Here is a 16,326-nt window from a genome sequence, read left to right as displayed (position 1 = left end):
CCCCCCCCCCCCCCCCCCCTCCTCCACACACACATATATTTGAGAGTACAGAGCCAAAATGATAACTTTTTTTATTTTTTGTAACAAAAAGGGCAAAATTGCTCTTGACGGAGTGATTTCCTTCTGACAAAATTGATGCCGTTACTCTGTTAAGAAAATCTCGTCCAATTTTTTTCTTTTTTCCTTAACATTGCTGCCCTTGCAACATTTTTCTAAAAAAAAAATTAAAATTAAAATCACTGCTAAAGAAACGTTTATATATATATTTCTTTAAAAAAATTTAAAAAAATCACTTGCCAGGCAGCGATTTTACGGATTTTTTTTAAAAAAAAATCATTTAACCATACATATGCTGTGGGAAATTCATTTTCCAAAGGCAGTGATTTTTAAAAAATAATAATAAAATCGCTGCCTGGCAAGCGATTTTTTTTTTAAATTTTTTTAAAGAAAATCTTTGCTATAGCAGCGATTTGAACTATTTTTTTTTTTTGATAAAAATGATGCTATAGCGGCGATTTTAATTTTCAAATATTTCTTTTAGAAAAATGTTGCAGGGGCAGCGATGTTAGAAATTTTTTTGACAAAATCGCTGCCACAGCAACAATTTTAAGGAAAAAAGAAAAAAAAATTTGGACAGAATAGCTGTTGGGGCAGCGATTTTTATTTTTTTTAACGGAGTAACGACGTCAATTTTGTCAGGAGCGAATTTGTCCTTTTGGTTTAAAAAAAACTAATATGCTGGGGTTATGCTTTTTGAAAGAAAAAAGTTGTCTTTTTGGCTCCGAACGGCTAGTTTTGACGCACGTTCGTTGCACGTAAATGTCAAATTATGTAATATACTATTTTTAAAATTAATGTCAATGTTATCAAACCAAAAATATAAGTAAATGATTATAAATGGAATAATATATTATAAGTTCCTATAAATAATTGATGTAAACTTTTTTATGAATACTAAGTGTATGCATATTGAAAGTTATGAAATCAATATCCAAAACTATTTGTATATGTTTATAATATAAATAGATAATGTGATGTGACACCTTACATCTCTTTGAAAAAGTTATAGATCAGAACTCTTCGAAAAAATCACATCCCTTTAATGTGAAAAAAATGGTTGTTTTAAATTGAGGAATATTATAATAATTTACATTTAAGTTAGAGAGTTCATACTTTTAAGATAATATATTCTCTCACTAACGAGTAGAACTCTATTACAACTCTACAATGTATGTTCGCCAAAGCACAACCTATATATTGTAGCTAGACATGAATTGCATCAATACAATTGAGCTTTCTTTTCCTTTTTGTGCAAGGTGCAATGCAATTGAGCATCAATACAATTATTTTCTAAAGGAAGTCATTTGCACCTATATGGTGCACATACATTACGAATGATACCAACTAAAATTGTAACATCATCATTGAATCTCATGTCACCAAAATAAAGAAGTCCGGGTTTAGTACTACATAATAATAGTAAAAAGAACTACTATTACATTATTGAATAAGTAAATATAGTAAATGTTATCTAATAAAGAGTGTTTTTCCCCCTCTTAATCAATTTATGTAAGAATCCAAACACCAACAGTAATAATCAGACCGTGAGATTTCCAACAATTGTGCAGGCGTCATCTTCTCAAATTCACTTTGTCTCCATGACCCAAAAATATTACAAGTTTTTGGGTCAATAACAAGTGGCCACTCCTCCATTCTATGAGCTTGTGATTTCATTTTCATGTACAACCTCATTGTTGCCACACAATCATCATATGGATCTTGAACTCTTGTCTGAATCTCATACCTATCAATCACAACATAATTTGATTTTAATTTTTGAAATTAAGTTTTCATATTTAGAAACTGATAAAAAACAATATAAGTCACAATAGTTAACAATTTTAAGTAGTTACGTACGTACCCAAGATAAGTTTTGGTCAAGTACTTGAGTGAGTTGCTGTTCTTGTTTGTGTCCATCAGTGGAGGGTATTTTGCAGTATCCCTTCATACAAATTTAAAAATAATATTGAAGAAACGTCAAACAATATGAGGAATTTACATAATATAATACAATAATTAATTGCCTTATTTATCAGGTTATTGATCGTTGTCACTAAAGGACGTACCTTGTCATTACTGATGAGTATTGGAGTCCTAAGCATTTAAAAACACGATCCAAATCGTGACCAACAAGGATCCTAGTCCTTCCACTTCCAGAATGAATTTGCCAAAGAAGTTCCCCATTACAAATATAATATTGAATTTTTCCTGCTACTTGGTTTATTGGCATTGCATTCCTCATGTGTTCTGGACTTATCCCCGATGTTTCATACCTAAACATTCACATTATTATTCAATTCGTCTACATTAGTTAATTAATTAATTAATTGATTACCTGTAGTTAGTGATTGGCCTATTTGGTGCAACGTAGGAATCAAAGAGGATTCTTTCATGTTCATCAATTAGACAAACTCTTGCACAAAGGTCAATAGAGCCATCGATGCCACCACCTACTATTTTACAAGAAATAGCAACAACTTTTCTTTGGATATTGTCAATCCTTAAGTCATTTGGAAACCCCAATCTAGCCACGCGATAGAGAAATCCCTGGAAAATAATCATCACAAGTATAAAGATTTGAGCAAAATAGGATAAGTTGTTGAGTTTGAATAAACATATATACATACATTATTTGAGCGTGAAAGTTGACATAATTCCTTGTGAGCCCTTAGTGCATTACGACTAGCAAAGAGTGTCAAACAAATGTTACATCCTAGCTCCTTGAAAATCTTTTCACAATTAGCCTTTGGTAATGGCCCTAAAATAAAAATAGAGCAAAATTTGTTAGCAATGCATAATCATGTTACAAGTCATATGACTAATTAGAACTTTTTGCTAGAAAAAATAAAATTGTATATACCAATAAGGTGTTGTCTCAAAGATGCAAAAGATCGACAATGTTTTTCACAAATCCAACACATAGGTTCATGAACTGAATGATAGGATGTCCTCATGTGTTCAACTAGAGACTCCATTGTGTTGAACTTCTTATAGCATGCTGCACATTTCCTGTAGTACGTCCATGAAATTTGTAAATAATTCAGCTATTATTTCAAAAGCTCGAAAAAACAGCCATAGGATAGAAAGACGATACAAATAATATGGATGACTACTTAGCCAAACTGACTTCTACTAGTGGATCTGGAACCTTCTACCTCTCCTATCAACAATTGTACGTACGTAGGTTTAAGTCTATTAGACAAATGACAACTTTTGAGGAGGAGATATGAAAATAGAAAAAAAAAAAGAAATTTTGTGTTACTCTTAGTATTAATCCATCTGATAGGTTAGGTTATAAGGTACATGTCTCCCTCTAACCCTTGTAACTTTTTGTTATATATCGATATGATAGGGGTCGTCAAGATAACCCCTCACACCAAAGACTCACAAACTAAGGTAATGGCTTATACAAAAGCCATCTATATATACATGATTATTAGTGCAGTTAAATATGATGAAACATTAATTAACCTATTTTTACGAATCAAAATTCACTGATAGTAAAAAAAATCCTATATAATTAAAATCCATTTGAAAGAGTATCTATCATGAATGAAATAAAAACAAGTTAGTAAAACTTTGTGCAAAAGACATTTATATATAGTACCTGAGAGTTTGAGAAGTCTCATATCTATGGTCCATGACATTAGTAGCGCTTGGAAGAAATATTAAAAATTGAATAGAAAAGAATGAAATGTGAGAATAGTTGAGAGGGCATCAAGGTATTTATATAACAGAAGACAAAGACTTTCAAAAAATTTTGAGTGCTAATTAAGCAAGATTTTGTAAATTATCAAGTGCATTAAAAATCTCACTTTTATAAGATTGTATCTTAATTAATAGATACATATTCCATATTGACTAAATTAAATATGCAAAACATAAAGTTGTTACGATGTAGTAAAAAAATACATATCCACTTAGCCAAACTGGCTTCTACTAGTGGATCTGGAACTTTCTATCTCTCCTATCATCAACTATCGAGCGAGGTTAAAAATTTAAGTCTACTAGACAAATGACAACTTCCTTCAATGAGGAGGAGATATGAAAAGAGTAATTTTTTTTTGTAAAGTTAATATGACTTTTGATTAAGATGCTAAGATCTTGTATAAGCTACTCCTTCCCATCAACTTTTTAGGTGTTACTCTAAATTGTACTAATCCCTTTGATAGGTTAGAGGTAAGGTCGGACTCCATGTCCCCCTCTAATCTTTTGTAACTTTTTGTTATATATCGATATGATATATAGGGGTTAAAGCTAAGTGATGACTTATAAAAAAAATCATTTGTATACATGATCAGTGTAGTTAAATATGATAAAACATTAATTAATCTATTTTAAGGATTAAAATTCATTGATAGTGAAGAAAATCATATATAATAAAAATCCATTTGAAAGACAAAAACAAGTTAGTAAATTTTTGTGAAAAGACGTGTTTATAGTACCTGCGAGTCTGAGAAATCTCATATCTATGGTCCATGACAACAACAATAGTGCTTAAGAAATATTTAAAATTGAATAGAGAAGAATGAAATATGAGAATAATTGAGAGGGCATCAAGGTATTTATATAGGTAACAGAAGACAAATCTTTGAATTTTTTTGAGTGCTAATTAAGCAAAATTTTGTAAATAATCAAATGCATTAAAAATCTCACTTTTATTAGATTGTATCTTAATTAATAGATATGGACTAAATTAAATATCCAAGACAGAAAGCCGTTACGTTGTAGTCAAAATGCTTGGGGCCCTCAATTGGGCTATTCTAGAATATTTGAGAGAAAATGGTCAAAATAATTCTTGAGGTTGAATTATTTTTGTCCTGATTTATACTCCCTCCATTCCATATTAATTGAACTTATGAGATATTTCACACCCTTTAAGAAAAGTAGATTAAGACATAAATTGAATATAGTTTTTCATTTTTACCCTTATTAATTATTGTCAAATTTATTGAAGTCATCACATTCAAAATCCAAATGAAAGGTAAAATTGAAAGAACACTCTAAAAGTAGTCTTGAAAACTGAACAATTAAATTAATTTTAAAAATAAAAAATACCTCAAAAATTCAATTAATATGGAATGAAGGGAGTACCATTTAATAAATATAGTGTTTAATGTACCTAAAATGTGCTTATTTTGATATTTTAACTGTAAAATTTAGTAGTTTATGTTAAAGTTAAATTTGTCTGTTAACTTTAACAGAAAATTGTTACTCCCTCAGTTTCTTTTTATATGTCACTTTTTTAGATTGTACTTGTTTTAAGAAATTAAGCAACTTTACCCTTCTACCCTTATTTAATGTTTTCTTAAGTCAACTTTTCAATAAATGATGAATATGCTAGATTTCTAAAATTAAAATGCATTTGGATGACTATTTAAATTTTTTGGTTTATTTTCAAAAAGCAAACTTTATAGAATAATGAATGGAGAGAGTAATTAATCAATGTATGAAGTACTCCAATGAATATTAATTACTTATTAGTTTTCCTAGGTTGGTCAAATTATATATTTTCAAGACTAATTAATTACTCTATCAAGGGTATAATAAGAAGAATATAGTAATTTATGCATTGATTTTATAAAATGACAAGTATTTTGATCCAACTATTTATAAAAAAGGATGACATATATAAAACGAAACGAAAGGAGTAATTTTTTATTTTTTTAAACCAAATGGAGGGGACATAAAGCCTAACGTCATTTTACATCTTAGAAAGATCCTATCATATTAATATTCTGATCCAAAGATCTTTACAAAACAAAATAACTATACTAATGCATTTAAACTACTATTGTTAATGGCTTAATGCATATAAATAAAAGTATTCAAAGAGACTAATACCTGGCAATTGTTAAATTTTCATGGTTTTCTTTTTTAGAGTTAAACTATAAGAATTTTGACCAATATTTTACGATGTATTTTTTTTATCATATTGGTATGCAAGAAATTACAATTTATAGTACTTTTAGTATAGTTTTTGAATATCTATTTTTTTTTTGTTTAAAATATCAAATTAATGTAATCTAATTTAACTTTAAAAATTTGTCAAATTGACTTTCGAAAAGCGCAACATGACAAATAAAAATGGACGAAGATAGTAGAATTAAAGATCAAAATGGTCATATAATTTCATACATTATATCAAAAACCAAAACAACTGAAAGACGTAGTAATAATAAAAAGTAATACTATTACATTATTGAATAAGTATATATCATAGTCGATTGTCGTTCAGTAGATCAATTTCCTAGGAATCCAAACACCAACAATAATAATCAGACCGTGAGATTTCTAGTAATTGTGGAGGCATCATCTTCTCAAGCTCATTTTCCCTCCATGATGCAAAATTATTACGAATTTGTGGGTCAGTTGCAAGTGGATAATTCTCCCTTTTATGAACTTGTGATTTCATTCTCATGTACAACCTCATTGTTGCAACACAATCATCATATGGATCTTGCACTCCTATCTGAATTTCATATCTATTCGATTACAAGACAATTAAGATTGATCCAGATTAGGACGATGTGTGAATTTGAACATAAAAAGTCACAATAATTAACAATTTAAAGTATTTACGTATGTACGTACCCAAGATAAGCTTTGCTCAAGTACTTGAGTGAGTTGCTCAGCTTGCTTGTTTTCATTAGTGGAGGGTATTTTGCCGTATCCCTACATACAAATTAAAAATATTAAAAACAAAAAAACATTAAACAATAGGAGAAATTTACATATAATTTTTACTTTGATTGTAATTAATAGGAGTAATTAACGTAATTTAGTAAATTTACTGTCTTATCATATTACTAATTGTACATGCATGTTGTGTTTACCTTATCATTATTGTTGGGTACTCAATTTCTAAGCATTTTAAATCATGATCCAAATTGTGACCAACAAGGATCCTTGCCCTTCCACTTCTAGTACGAATTTGCCAAATAGGTTCCCCGTTACAAAGATAATCTTGAATTTTTTTTGATACTTGCTTTAGTGGCATTGCATTTCTCATGTATTCTGGCCTTATCCCCGATATTTCATACCTAAACATTAACAATATTATTGATCAAATCGTCTATATTATGTTAATTAATTAAACTTTAGTACGATAATTAATTAATTAATTACCTATAGTTAGTGATGGGAATATTTGGTGCAACATAGGATTCAAAGAGGATTCTTTCATGTTCATCAATGAGGCAAACTCTTGCACAAATATCAAGAGAGCCATCGGTGCCACCGCCCACCATTTTGCAGGAAAGAGCAACAACTCTTCCTTGACTATTGCCAATTTTTAGTTCATCTTGAAAACCTAATCCCAACCTAGTCATGCGATAGAGCAAACCCTGAAAATTAACAAATATATTTAAAACTATGAGAAAAAAAATAAGGTGTCAAATGAATAAGTTGAGTTACGTTTAACCATAGTTGTGTTGTTGGAATAAGCATACATTATTTGAGCGTGAGAATTGACATGATTCCTTGTGAGCCCTTAGTGCATTCCGGCTAGCAAGGAATGTCAAACAAATATCACATCCACGTTCCTTGAAAATCTTCTCACACTCAGCCTTTGGCAATGGTCCTAAAAATCCCATAGAAAAAAGTTAACTAGACTCGGAGGCGAAGCCAGAATTAAGATTTTGGGGGTTGTAAATTTAGAGAAAAATATTGCAAACATGCTTGATGGTGGGGTTTGAAGCCACAACATTAGTGTGAAAATCATTTTCACCACCCGACCCTTCCTTACCAGTGGCGGAGCCAGAATTTTCGATAAGAGGGTTCAAAATCTGAAGAAATAGACACACGAAGTAGCCGAAGGGGGTTCGACATCTACTATATATACCTAAAAAAATATTTTAACCATGTAAAAATAATATAATACATATATAAATATATATATATATATAATTTTCTAGTACAAATACAAAGTCTAAAAAAAAGCTAGAAGGTTCGTCCGAACCCACGAACCCCCACCTAGCTCCGCCTATATCTAGACTAGTACTATTGCAACTTGTTGCTAAGAAGAAAAAAAAAAGATTACCAATGAGATGCTCTCGCAAAGATTCAAAAGATCGACAATGTTTTCTACAAATCCAACATATGGGTTCATGAACTGAATGATAAGATGTCCTCATGTGTTCAACTAGATGCTCCATTTTGTTGAACTGCCTATAGCATGCTGCACATTTGTTCCTGTAGTCCATGAATTTTTAGAGGGGTTAAGTTCTACGTACTGACAATATAATATAAAAAAATTTGCACAATCTAGTCATTTATATATAAGGTAAGTAATGTAGTTAGATATGATAAAACATTATTTAACCCTTCATCATAGATTAAAATTCGCTGATATATAGTATAAAAATCGTATATAATTTAAATCCATTTGAAAGAATACTAATATATCGAAGAGTTAGTGCTGGGCTAGAGGAAAATCAAAGTTTATCAGAAGCCTGGTCTAAAATTCCTGAAAAATTAGCTTTTTATGATTACATAGGCAATAATCCGGGAAAAGGAGGATTATTCAGAGCAGGTTCAATGGATAACGGGGATGGAATAGTGGTTGGATGGTTAGGACACCCTATCTTTAGAGATAAGGAAGGGCGTGAACTTTCTGTACATCGTAGTATGCCTACTTTTTTTAAACATTTCCGATCGTTTTGGTGGACGACGATGGAATTGTTAGAGCCGATGTTTCTTTTAGAAGAGCAGAATAGAAGTATAATGTTGAACAAGTAGGTGTGATATATAAGATACAAAAACAAGTTAATTAGTAAAACTTTGGGAAAAACAAAAACTACACATGTATATATAGTACCTAAGAGTCTCAGAAGACTCATATCTATGATCCATGACAGTAATAATAGTGCTTGAAAAATATTGAAAAGTGAATAGAGAAGGGAGATGGGTGAGAATAGTTGAAAGGGCATGAAGGTATTTATATAGGTAACAGAAGATGAAGCCTCTGACACTTTTTTTGATGCTACATTATTAAAATATCGTGTATACATTATAGATTAAAATTTTCATTTTTATAAGATTGGTATATTAATTTATATATATATAGATTGGTTAACTATGCAAAATGAAAAACCTTTGTAGTAATCAAAATCCTTGGGACCCCACTATTTGGGCTATACTCAGAGACGAAATCAAAATTAAGAGTTTGTGGTTTTTTAATATATAGTGGGGTTCAAATCCACAACATTAGTGTGAAAAACATTTCCACGACTTTTTCATTACCACTGAGTCATCAAGCAATTTTGCTAGGGGCACAAGTTAATATACATATATTTATTTAATTTTCTAATACAAATACAAGATCTAATAAAAATATTGGTTCGATCGAACCAACGAACCCCACCTAGCTCTGCCCTCTGGCTATACTAGAATATTTGACAGCACCATGTCCTAGAATCAGCAAGACCACTCATATCTAAGGTTCTAAAAAAAATTGAAAATTTTACATGTCAATATAATTCATTTATTCATTTTCTAAATTTACCAACCATACTTGAAAGGTAAACAGTAAGTAATATATTTGTAGTTTGACTCTTGTGTAACCTAACTAATTAGGTGTACATATCAATTTGGGGATGTCAAATGGATGAGCTAATTAAATGTTGAATTTATGATATGTTAAAATAAAATGAGTTAATAATAGGTGAGCTATTAATCGTTTAAATATTACTTGGACTGAAATTGACTGAATCTAAGATAAGATACATAATAGTCATGTCCCAATTAAATTGGTTTTAAAAAATAATTTGTTAAATTACATAATAATTTTTAATTCATCAAACAAAAAAAAGTTATTAAAAAAAATATCCTGACAATAGTCTTCATAGATCTTTTTGATAGCTACATATATATTTCAAATCAACCTATAACTTTTAGATTGCTTGAATAAGACTGATCAAATGTGTTAAGAGTTATAATTATGTGAACAAATTGTTAACTCATTCAAACTCAAACAATTTAAATAAATTACATTCTTATGAACTAATTTTATCATCCTTAAATATGATATATGATATATGCTCAAGTAAAAGTTAAAGTTAGGAATGAATGAGATGCCAGAGTTATAATTGTAATTATCTTCTATATGTGAAGTGATCAGAATAAATGCTTTATTGATACATATTTATCTTTATCAAGGACCCTTCAAGTTAAAATTAATTTAGACCGTACATGTCCTGTCAGAAAGGCCAAAATTAACGTTAATATATACTTTTATGTTATTTGAGTTGACAAAGATATATTGATATAAAGAATATTTATACTATATGATATAACAGGATAAGAAATTGAAAATCTTAATGCAATATGTCATAATGCACTAAGGTAAAAATGGGACGTACTATCGGAAAAAGCATTATTAGAGGCTGTAGATAAGGTATTCCTTTTTTATGATCATGTTAGTTTTACTTTTACCTATTCACATAATCTTATTTAGATTCATAAAGGGACTGATTCAGGCGGCCACAAATTAATTAAGCTCTGTGTAGAGTATTCATGAGGGAGAGATATGTATATTTCTTTTTTTATATTTTTTGAAATATGATAAGGATTTATGTCATAGCTTACTGTAACAATTTCAGATGTTATTATGCCTAAATTATTATTCCTTTTTCACTATTTAATTGTGGTAAGGGTGGTGTGTGTAGGATGGTTAAAGTATTAGGAATAGGATTATTTCTTTTTTATTGCCAATACATATTAAATACAGAGATACTAACAACGAGAAAAGTGTGCGAGAGAAGGAGAGAGGAGAGCGGGATATGCAGGAGGGTGGGGAGCAAGTTTCTAAATACATGTGAATCACACTAGATACATGTATCTGGGATACCAGATATAGAGAGAGTGGCGAGCACGATAGGAGAGTGACAAGTGAGAGAATTAGATACACATGCAAATCCATTTGGATATAGTTTATCTATAACAAATTATACTTAATTTTAACCTCATGTATATCTGGACGCGCTAGATACATATATCTGAAATCCAAAATCTGATAAGTTTTATAATATTATAAACTAGCGTGAATCTAAGTAATATTAACTCCTAAACTAGAACTAGGGATATGTGAACAAACTGTATAATCATACTATATATAATAATACTTTGAATCATACTATATTATATAATAATTATGTGAATCATACTTTTTTATAAAGCCTACGTAATCATATATAGTAGGATTCGAAGTCAAAGGTTGTGGATGTGATTGGGCGTTACTTGCCCACTTGCTACCTATGATTATCTAAGATACCATCAGATATGTTTTCTTCCTCTAAAGTTACGATCTGTGTCTAAGATTTTCACCATAAGATATTTAGTCAATCTTTTTTTTTCACTAACAAATACTAGAAGTCACTCTATTTATTCAACTCTATCTTTTTGACCAAAATGGGACCCCACTTAATATATTCGTATATTATGGATTCTGCTAGAGAAAAGATGTAAATTTAGTGATTTACAGTTCAATAATAGTAGTAATTTAGTAGATTCTTGTGACTTGGGACCCTTCTATTCTTCTTTTTGGTTCTAGCCGAGGGAGGATACATTAGAAAGTTAAACTTCTATATATTGATGATAGTGGAAAATTTCCATCTACTATCTAATAAATCACCCAAAAGTAATTACTGAAAAGAATAAAAAATGTTCTTTAACGTATTAGAAATGATTTAAAAATGTATCTGTTTACCAACGGGATTAAATAAATCTGCTACCTTATAATGGCTCAAAACACCCTTACTGTAACATGATTCAAACATGTCATCCTTCTACCTATTGGATCAAATTTGTCTCTGACATTGTTTTCAAGCTTAAATAATGTTAAAGACAAATTTGATCTATTTTTAGTACATTAAGGACATTTTTTAGCCAAAAAAGTGGAAGAAGGGACAAATTTAATCCAATAAATGAAAGAAAAGCATTTTTAATACGTTAAAGACATTATTTATCCTTTTCAAAAATGATTGCAACTATCTTGATAAGTGGAGCCATATATATATTTTCTGGCAAAAGAAAAGTCGACATAAACTACAAGTTAATTGATAAATATGTAAGTTAGCCGATAAAGGAAAATTAATTAGTTTAACCATTAACACAGTTTAATCATTATAATAAATTGCTTGCAATAATTCTTTGGCAAATTATCATGATCTCCAATTATTATCTGTAAAATTGGCTTATAACTAAAATAATGCAAAAAAGAAAAATATTGCACTAGAAGGTATAAAATTAGAAATAATTGTGTTCATCGAAGCTATTCCATAGAGGAGGTGAAATTGCTAATCTCATAAAAATATCCATTAATTTATATCTAAATTCTAATTCCATCGACTAAACAAACCTTATTGATGATGACTTTTAATTAAATTTGTTCCCTTTCTTTATATAATAATCTTTATCGCGGTCAAGTAATTGTTTACGTTATGTAAGAATGATTTTATGTAAGTTGTGTGCCACGTGTTTTCAGACCTAAATATTGTCTAGTATGGGACTGTCAACTAATTAAGGTGAAAAATACGTAACGAATATGAATGAATATGCCAGAGAACATTTAGGTTTTTATATATTTTCATTTAAAATAAGTTTTATATAAATATTAAATAATATGAAGGTAGAGACAGGATGGGTTTAAGAAGTGATTGTGTGAAGGAGTGGGTGGTGGGGTGGTGCCGGAACTAGGATGCTAGCCTACTAGGTAGGATATCGAGTGAGGCAAATTCAGAATTTAAAATTTTATTATAATTTTAAATTAATATATAATAGATTGAGTTTATAATTAAATACTTATAAATATTTGATAAAATTTTATATATAAGTAAAAATTGTTGAATTCCATTCTCTAAAGACCCGCCCTAATCGGTGGACGGTAAGGATGGATGGAGTTGTTTTTTTAGCGATAAATATTTAATATTTTAGTCTCAATAATTTGTATGAAGTTTATAATCTTTATAATTAAAATCGTCACTAGAAAAATGTAACTATCTGATTAATTCTCTTCAAGACCGTCAACTCAAAGGACTCTTGCTTATTTTTGAATCAATGAAATATGAAATACTTGTTGTCGAAATTTCACTACGAAAGCGGAGTCAAACTTTAATCACAAACATATAAGTATGCAAATTTGTGGTTCACCACTTAAATGAAGTGTTGATGATAGGAAAATACATTTAACATAATATTTTCCAAAAAATTATTTCATTGGAGAAATCTTTAAAAATACGAAAAAAGGATATATACAGACAATTATTCTCTTTGACATGGCTCCTTTGTTTTTTTCTCTTTAACAAACGGATTGGGTACGTAACAAATTAAAAAGTTAGAAAGCATAAGATTCTTCAAAAATCAAAACGGTCAAAAGGCAAGCCACCAATAATCGTGTACGTAGAGAGAGTGGATGTGTACTGATGTGATGTATATGTGAATATTGAAGGATATCCCTATATTCATCGCTACAAGGCGGAGTTAGAAATTAAGATACAAAATTCGCGTTTGAAATAATAAAATTCTAGGTTTATATACTTTAAATTTTGACTCTGCATGCATACGAAGGTTATGAAACCATTTTTTGTTCTTCTTCTGCAATTTGCTACAACTACTGCTATTTGTGCTACTTTAATTTGACAACTAGAACAGAGCTTGCTCTCATAATCTAAATAATTATCGTCTCGATTTTATTTTACGTGATACCTTTTGATTGAACCCTCCATTTAAAAAACAAAATATTTGTGCTACGACATGTGGTTTCAAATTTGTTATAATGATGTTTCTGCAACTATAACAACATGTCTAGTATCGTTAAAGGTACAAATCGAAAAATTGAAATATTAAATTATAATTAAATAATTTTTTTTATCTAAAATAAAACTAATTAAAGAAAAGAGTCACATATGAAATGTAACTTCTTTTCACCAATCATAGACTCTACAGTTACACCAAGTTTAATTAATGTTTTAGTATATCTCAAAAACTTAACAAATTAAGGGGGTACTAATTAGGGGAGAATAAATGTTGGATGACTAATTAAGATATAAAAAGAAGTTAGGAGATTGATTCATAAATAAGAAACAATTAAATAGGTAAATTATGCATGCAGAATGAATAATATAAACACGTACGTGCATGACAAGTTCATTCCTTTAATTTTCCTTTTTGCATATGCGACTACTTTAATTTCTTTTCTCTATAAGACTATAGTTTCACTTTTTATCATTCAAAGGTTCGAACCTAAAGAGAAATGAAAAGTTCCAAACTTTGACTGACCTTATTGCCCACATCTTTTTGTCCATATATCACTACTAGCGGTGTATATAACCGGATTGGTTCGGGTTTTTTAAATATCAAATCAAATCATTTGTGTTAAAATTTTAAATTTATAAACCAAATCAAACTAATAAAATTCGGATTTTTTCAGATTTTTCAACCTCGGGTTGGTTCGGGTTTTTCAAATACCAAACCAAACCATTGTGTCGAATTTTTTAATTTATAAATCAAACCAAACTAATAAACCTTGGATTTTTTCAGATTTTTGGATTTTTTCGATAAAGTTTGCATACAAACATATAATTAACTTGTGCTCCAAATATTTCTTTAGTCCAACCAAAATACAATTATCTAAGGTGTTTCTTAAGAAAATAACACAAAATAAGAGATGAGTGCTGATGACACTAAAATATTCAATAAAAAATAATAATGAAATCATCATATAAAATAAATATTACAAAGTCATAATGAAAATGATCATAATTTAAAAGTTATAAATCATGCTAAAATAAGTTTAATAAGTATTAGTTACATTGCTAAATATTTAAGGAAAATTAAAATTAGATTATGTATTTTAATTGTCTAAACCAATGTAAAACTAAAGAACAAATATTCAATATTATTGTCATTCTTAATGTTGAATTGATTTTCTTTTTGCATTAGTAGTAATTTGATTTTGATTTAAGTTTTATTATAATTATCAACATCTATGAACTATAATCTTTATTGGACCATTCTGAATTCTAACTTGAAATAATATATTAAAAGATAAAAACTATGAAATAATATAAGAAATATTTTAACATTATATCAAAGTAAATATTTTTATGTATAAAATATAATTTTAAATTACATATATAATGTCGGGTTGGTTTGGTCTCGGGTTGGTTTTTTTTTAGTTAAAACCAAACCAACCCAAATTTAGTCAGATTTTTTTTTCCAATACCAAACCAAGTCAAACCAAACCACTAGTCGGGTCTTTTGGGTTTGACTTGGTTTGCGGTTTGGTTCGATTTCGGTTCGGTTTTGTACACCCCTAATCACTACAACAAAATAGATATTTTAGCGGTAATAAAAAATATTTTAGTTACTATATTATGTTCTGTTGCAAAAATATTTAACAATAATTGAATTAATATTACTATATTTAGAGGCGCTAAAATTTCTACTGGCATTATATAAAATGTTGGTTAGAAATATCATATTTATTATTATCGCTAAATAATTATTGCAAAATTCTTTATTTGTTGTATTATATATCTCTTCTTTCTTGCTTCTACAGAGAGCTGCTAAAAGTAAAAGCATAGTATGAGATTAGTTTTTTCAAGTTATTAGATTGTAAAGGGAAAAAAAAGTTCTTGCAAACGATGGAAATGTGTTAAACGCTTGCATTTGTTTATTTTTATTAGTGACAATTAATAGTTGAAAGATAATCACTTAGAAGATGATTTTTCAATTTTTATCAATATTATGCATCTAAAAGAGATCGAGTTTATTCACACTCTTTATCACATCAAGCTGCCAAGTTTAGGAAGGTAATCAAAACCTACAATAATAATGCAGGTATACATTGAATAGAACATGTCGAGTTCAGGGAATCCCAATTGTAGACAGTGAAATTTTATTAATAAATTCATACTAAATTTGGATTAAATCTTAAATTTATGATATCGTTGACCAAATTAATTTACTGGTTAATAAAGTCGGATTAATATTTAAGTCAAAATTATATGACTTAAATCAAGTCCAAATTACATTTGGGTCAGTCCATTAAGTTGACAAGATGACCCCAACTTATGTTCTTCAGGCCCAGGGGTCAAAATTGCTCGAACCAAAATTAATACCCCTAAAGCCCTAGCTCAAGCTTAGATAAAGAGGTCTTCATAAGACCAACATATAGACACATACATACACATAGAAATACATAAAGTATCCTTGCTCTTCGGTGGTGATCTACAAGTCTTCCGCATACAAAGAAGTCTTCGCTCC

At 29.3% G+C, this 16,326-nt stretch overlaps 3 protein-coding genes across 3 annotated transcripts in view; all 3 read right to left on the bottom strand.

The window, feature by feature from the left end:
* Window positions 1-16,326, bottom strand: part of LOC125848991 (RING-H2 finger protein ATL3-like) — a 169,519-nt gene that overhangs the window by 28,032 nt on the left and 125,161 nt on the right. The gene's annotated exons all lie outside the window — the stretch shown is intronic.
* LOC125847313 (RNA exonuclease 4-like) lies at window positions 1,561-3,702 on the bottom strand. The gene is made up of 7 exons (XM_049526961.1): window positions 3,668-3,702; window positions 2,921-3,069; window positions 2,688-2,818; window positions 2,396-2,607; window positions 2,127-2,333; window positions 1,922-2,002; window positions 1,561-1,804 (listed from the first exon to the last, which is right to left on the bottom strand). The coding sequence occupies exons 1-7, from the start codon at window positions 3,700-3,702 to the stop codon at window positions 1,561-1,563; spliced, it is 1,059 nt and encodes a 352-aa protein (XP_049382918.1).
* Window positions 6,251-8,954, bottom strand: LOC125848987 (RNA exonuclease 4-like). The gene is made up of 7 exons (XM_049528958.1): window positions 8,879-8,954; window positions 8,102-8,253; window positions 7,512-7,642; window positions 7,189-7,406; window positions 6,897-7,103; window positions 6,655-6,735; window positions 6,251-6,545 (listed from the first exon to the last, which is right to left on the bottom strand). Exons 1-7 carry the CDS (start codon window positions 8,911-8,913, stop codon window positions 6,311-6,313), a joined length of 1,059 nt encoding a protein of 352 aa, XP_049384915.1. The 5' UTR covers window positions 8,914-8,954; the 3' UTR covers window positions 6,251-6,310.

This window comes from Solanum stenotomum, chromosome 12 (genome assembly GCF_019186545.1).
Source record: "Solanum stenotomum isolate F172 chromosome 12, ASM1918654v1, whole genome shotgun sequence".
NCBI lineage: Eukaryota > Viridiplantae > Streptophyta > Magnoliopsida > Solanales > Solanaceae > Solanum > Solanum stenotomum.
Note: the sequence above shows the minus strand (reverse complement) of the source record. Positions and strands in the feature narration are given on the sequence as shown.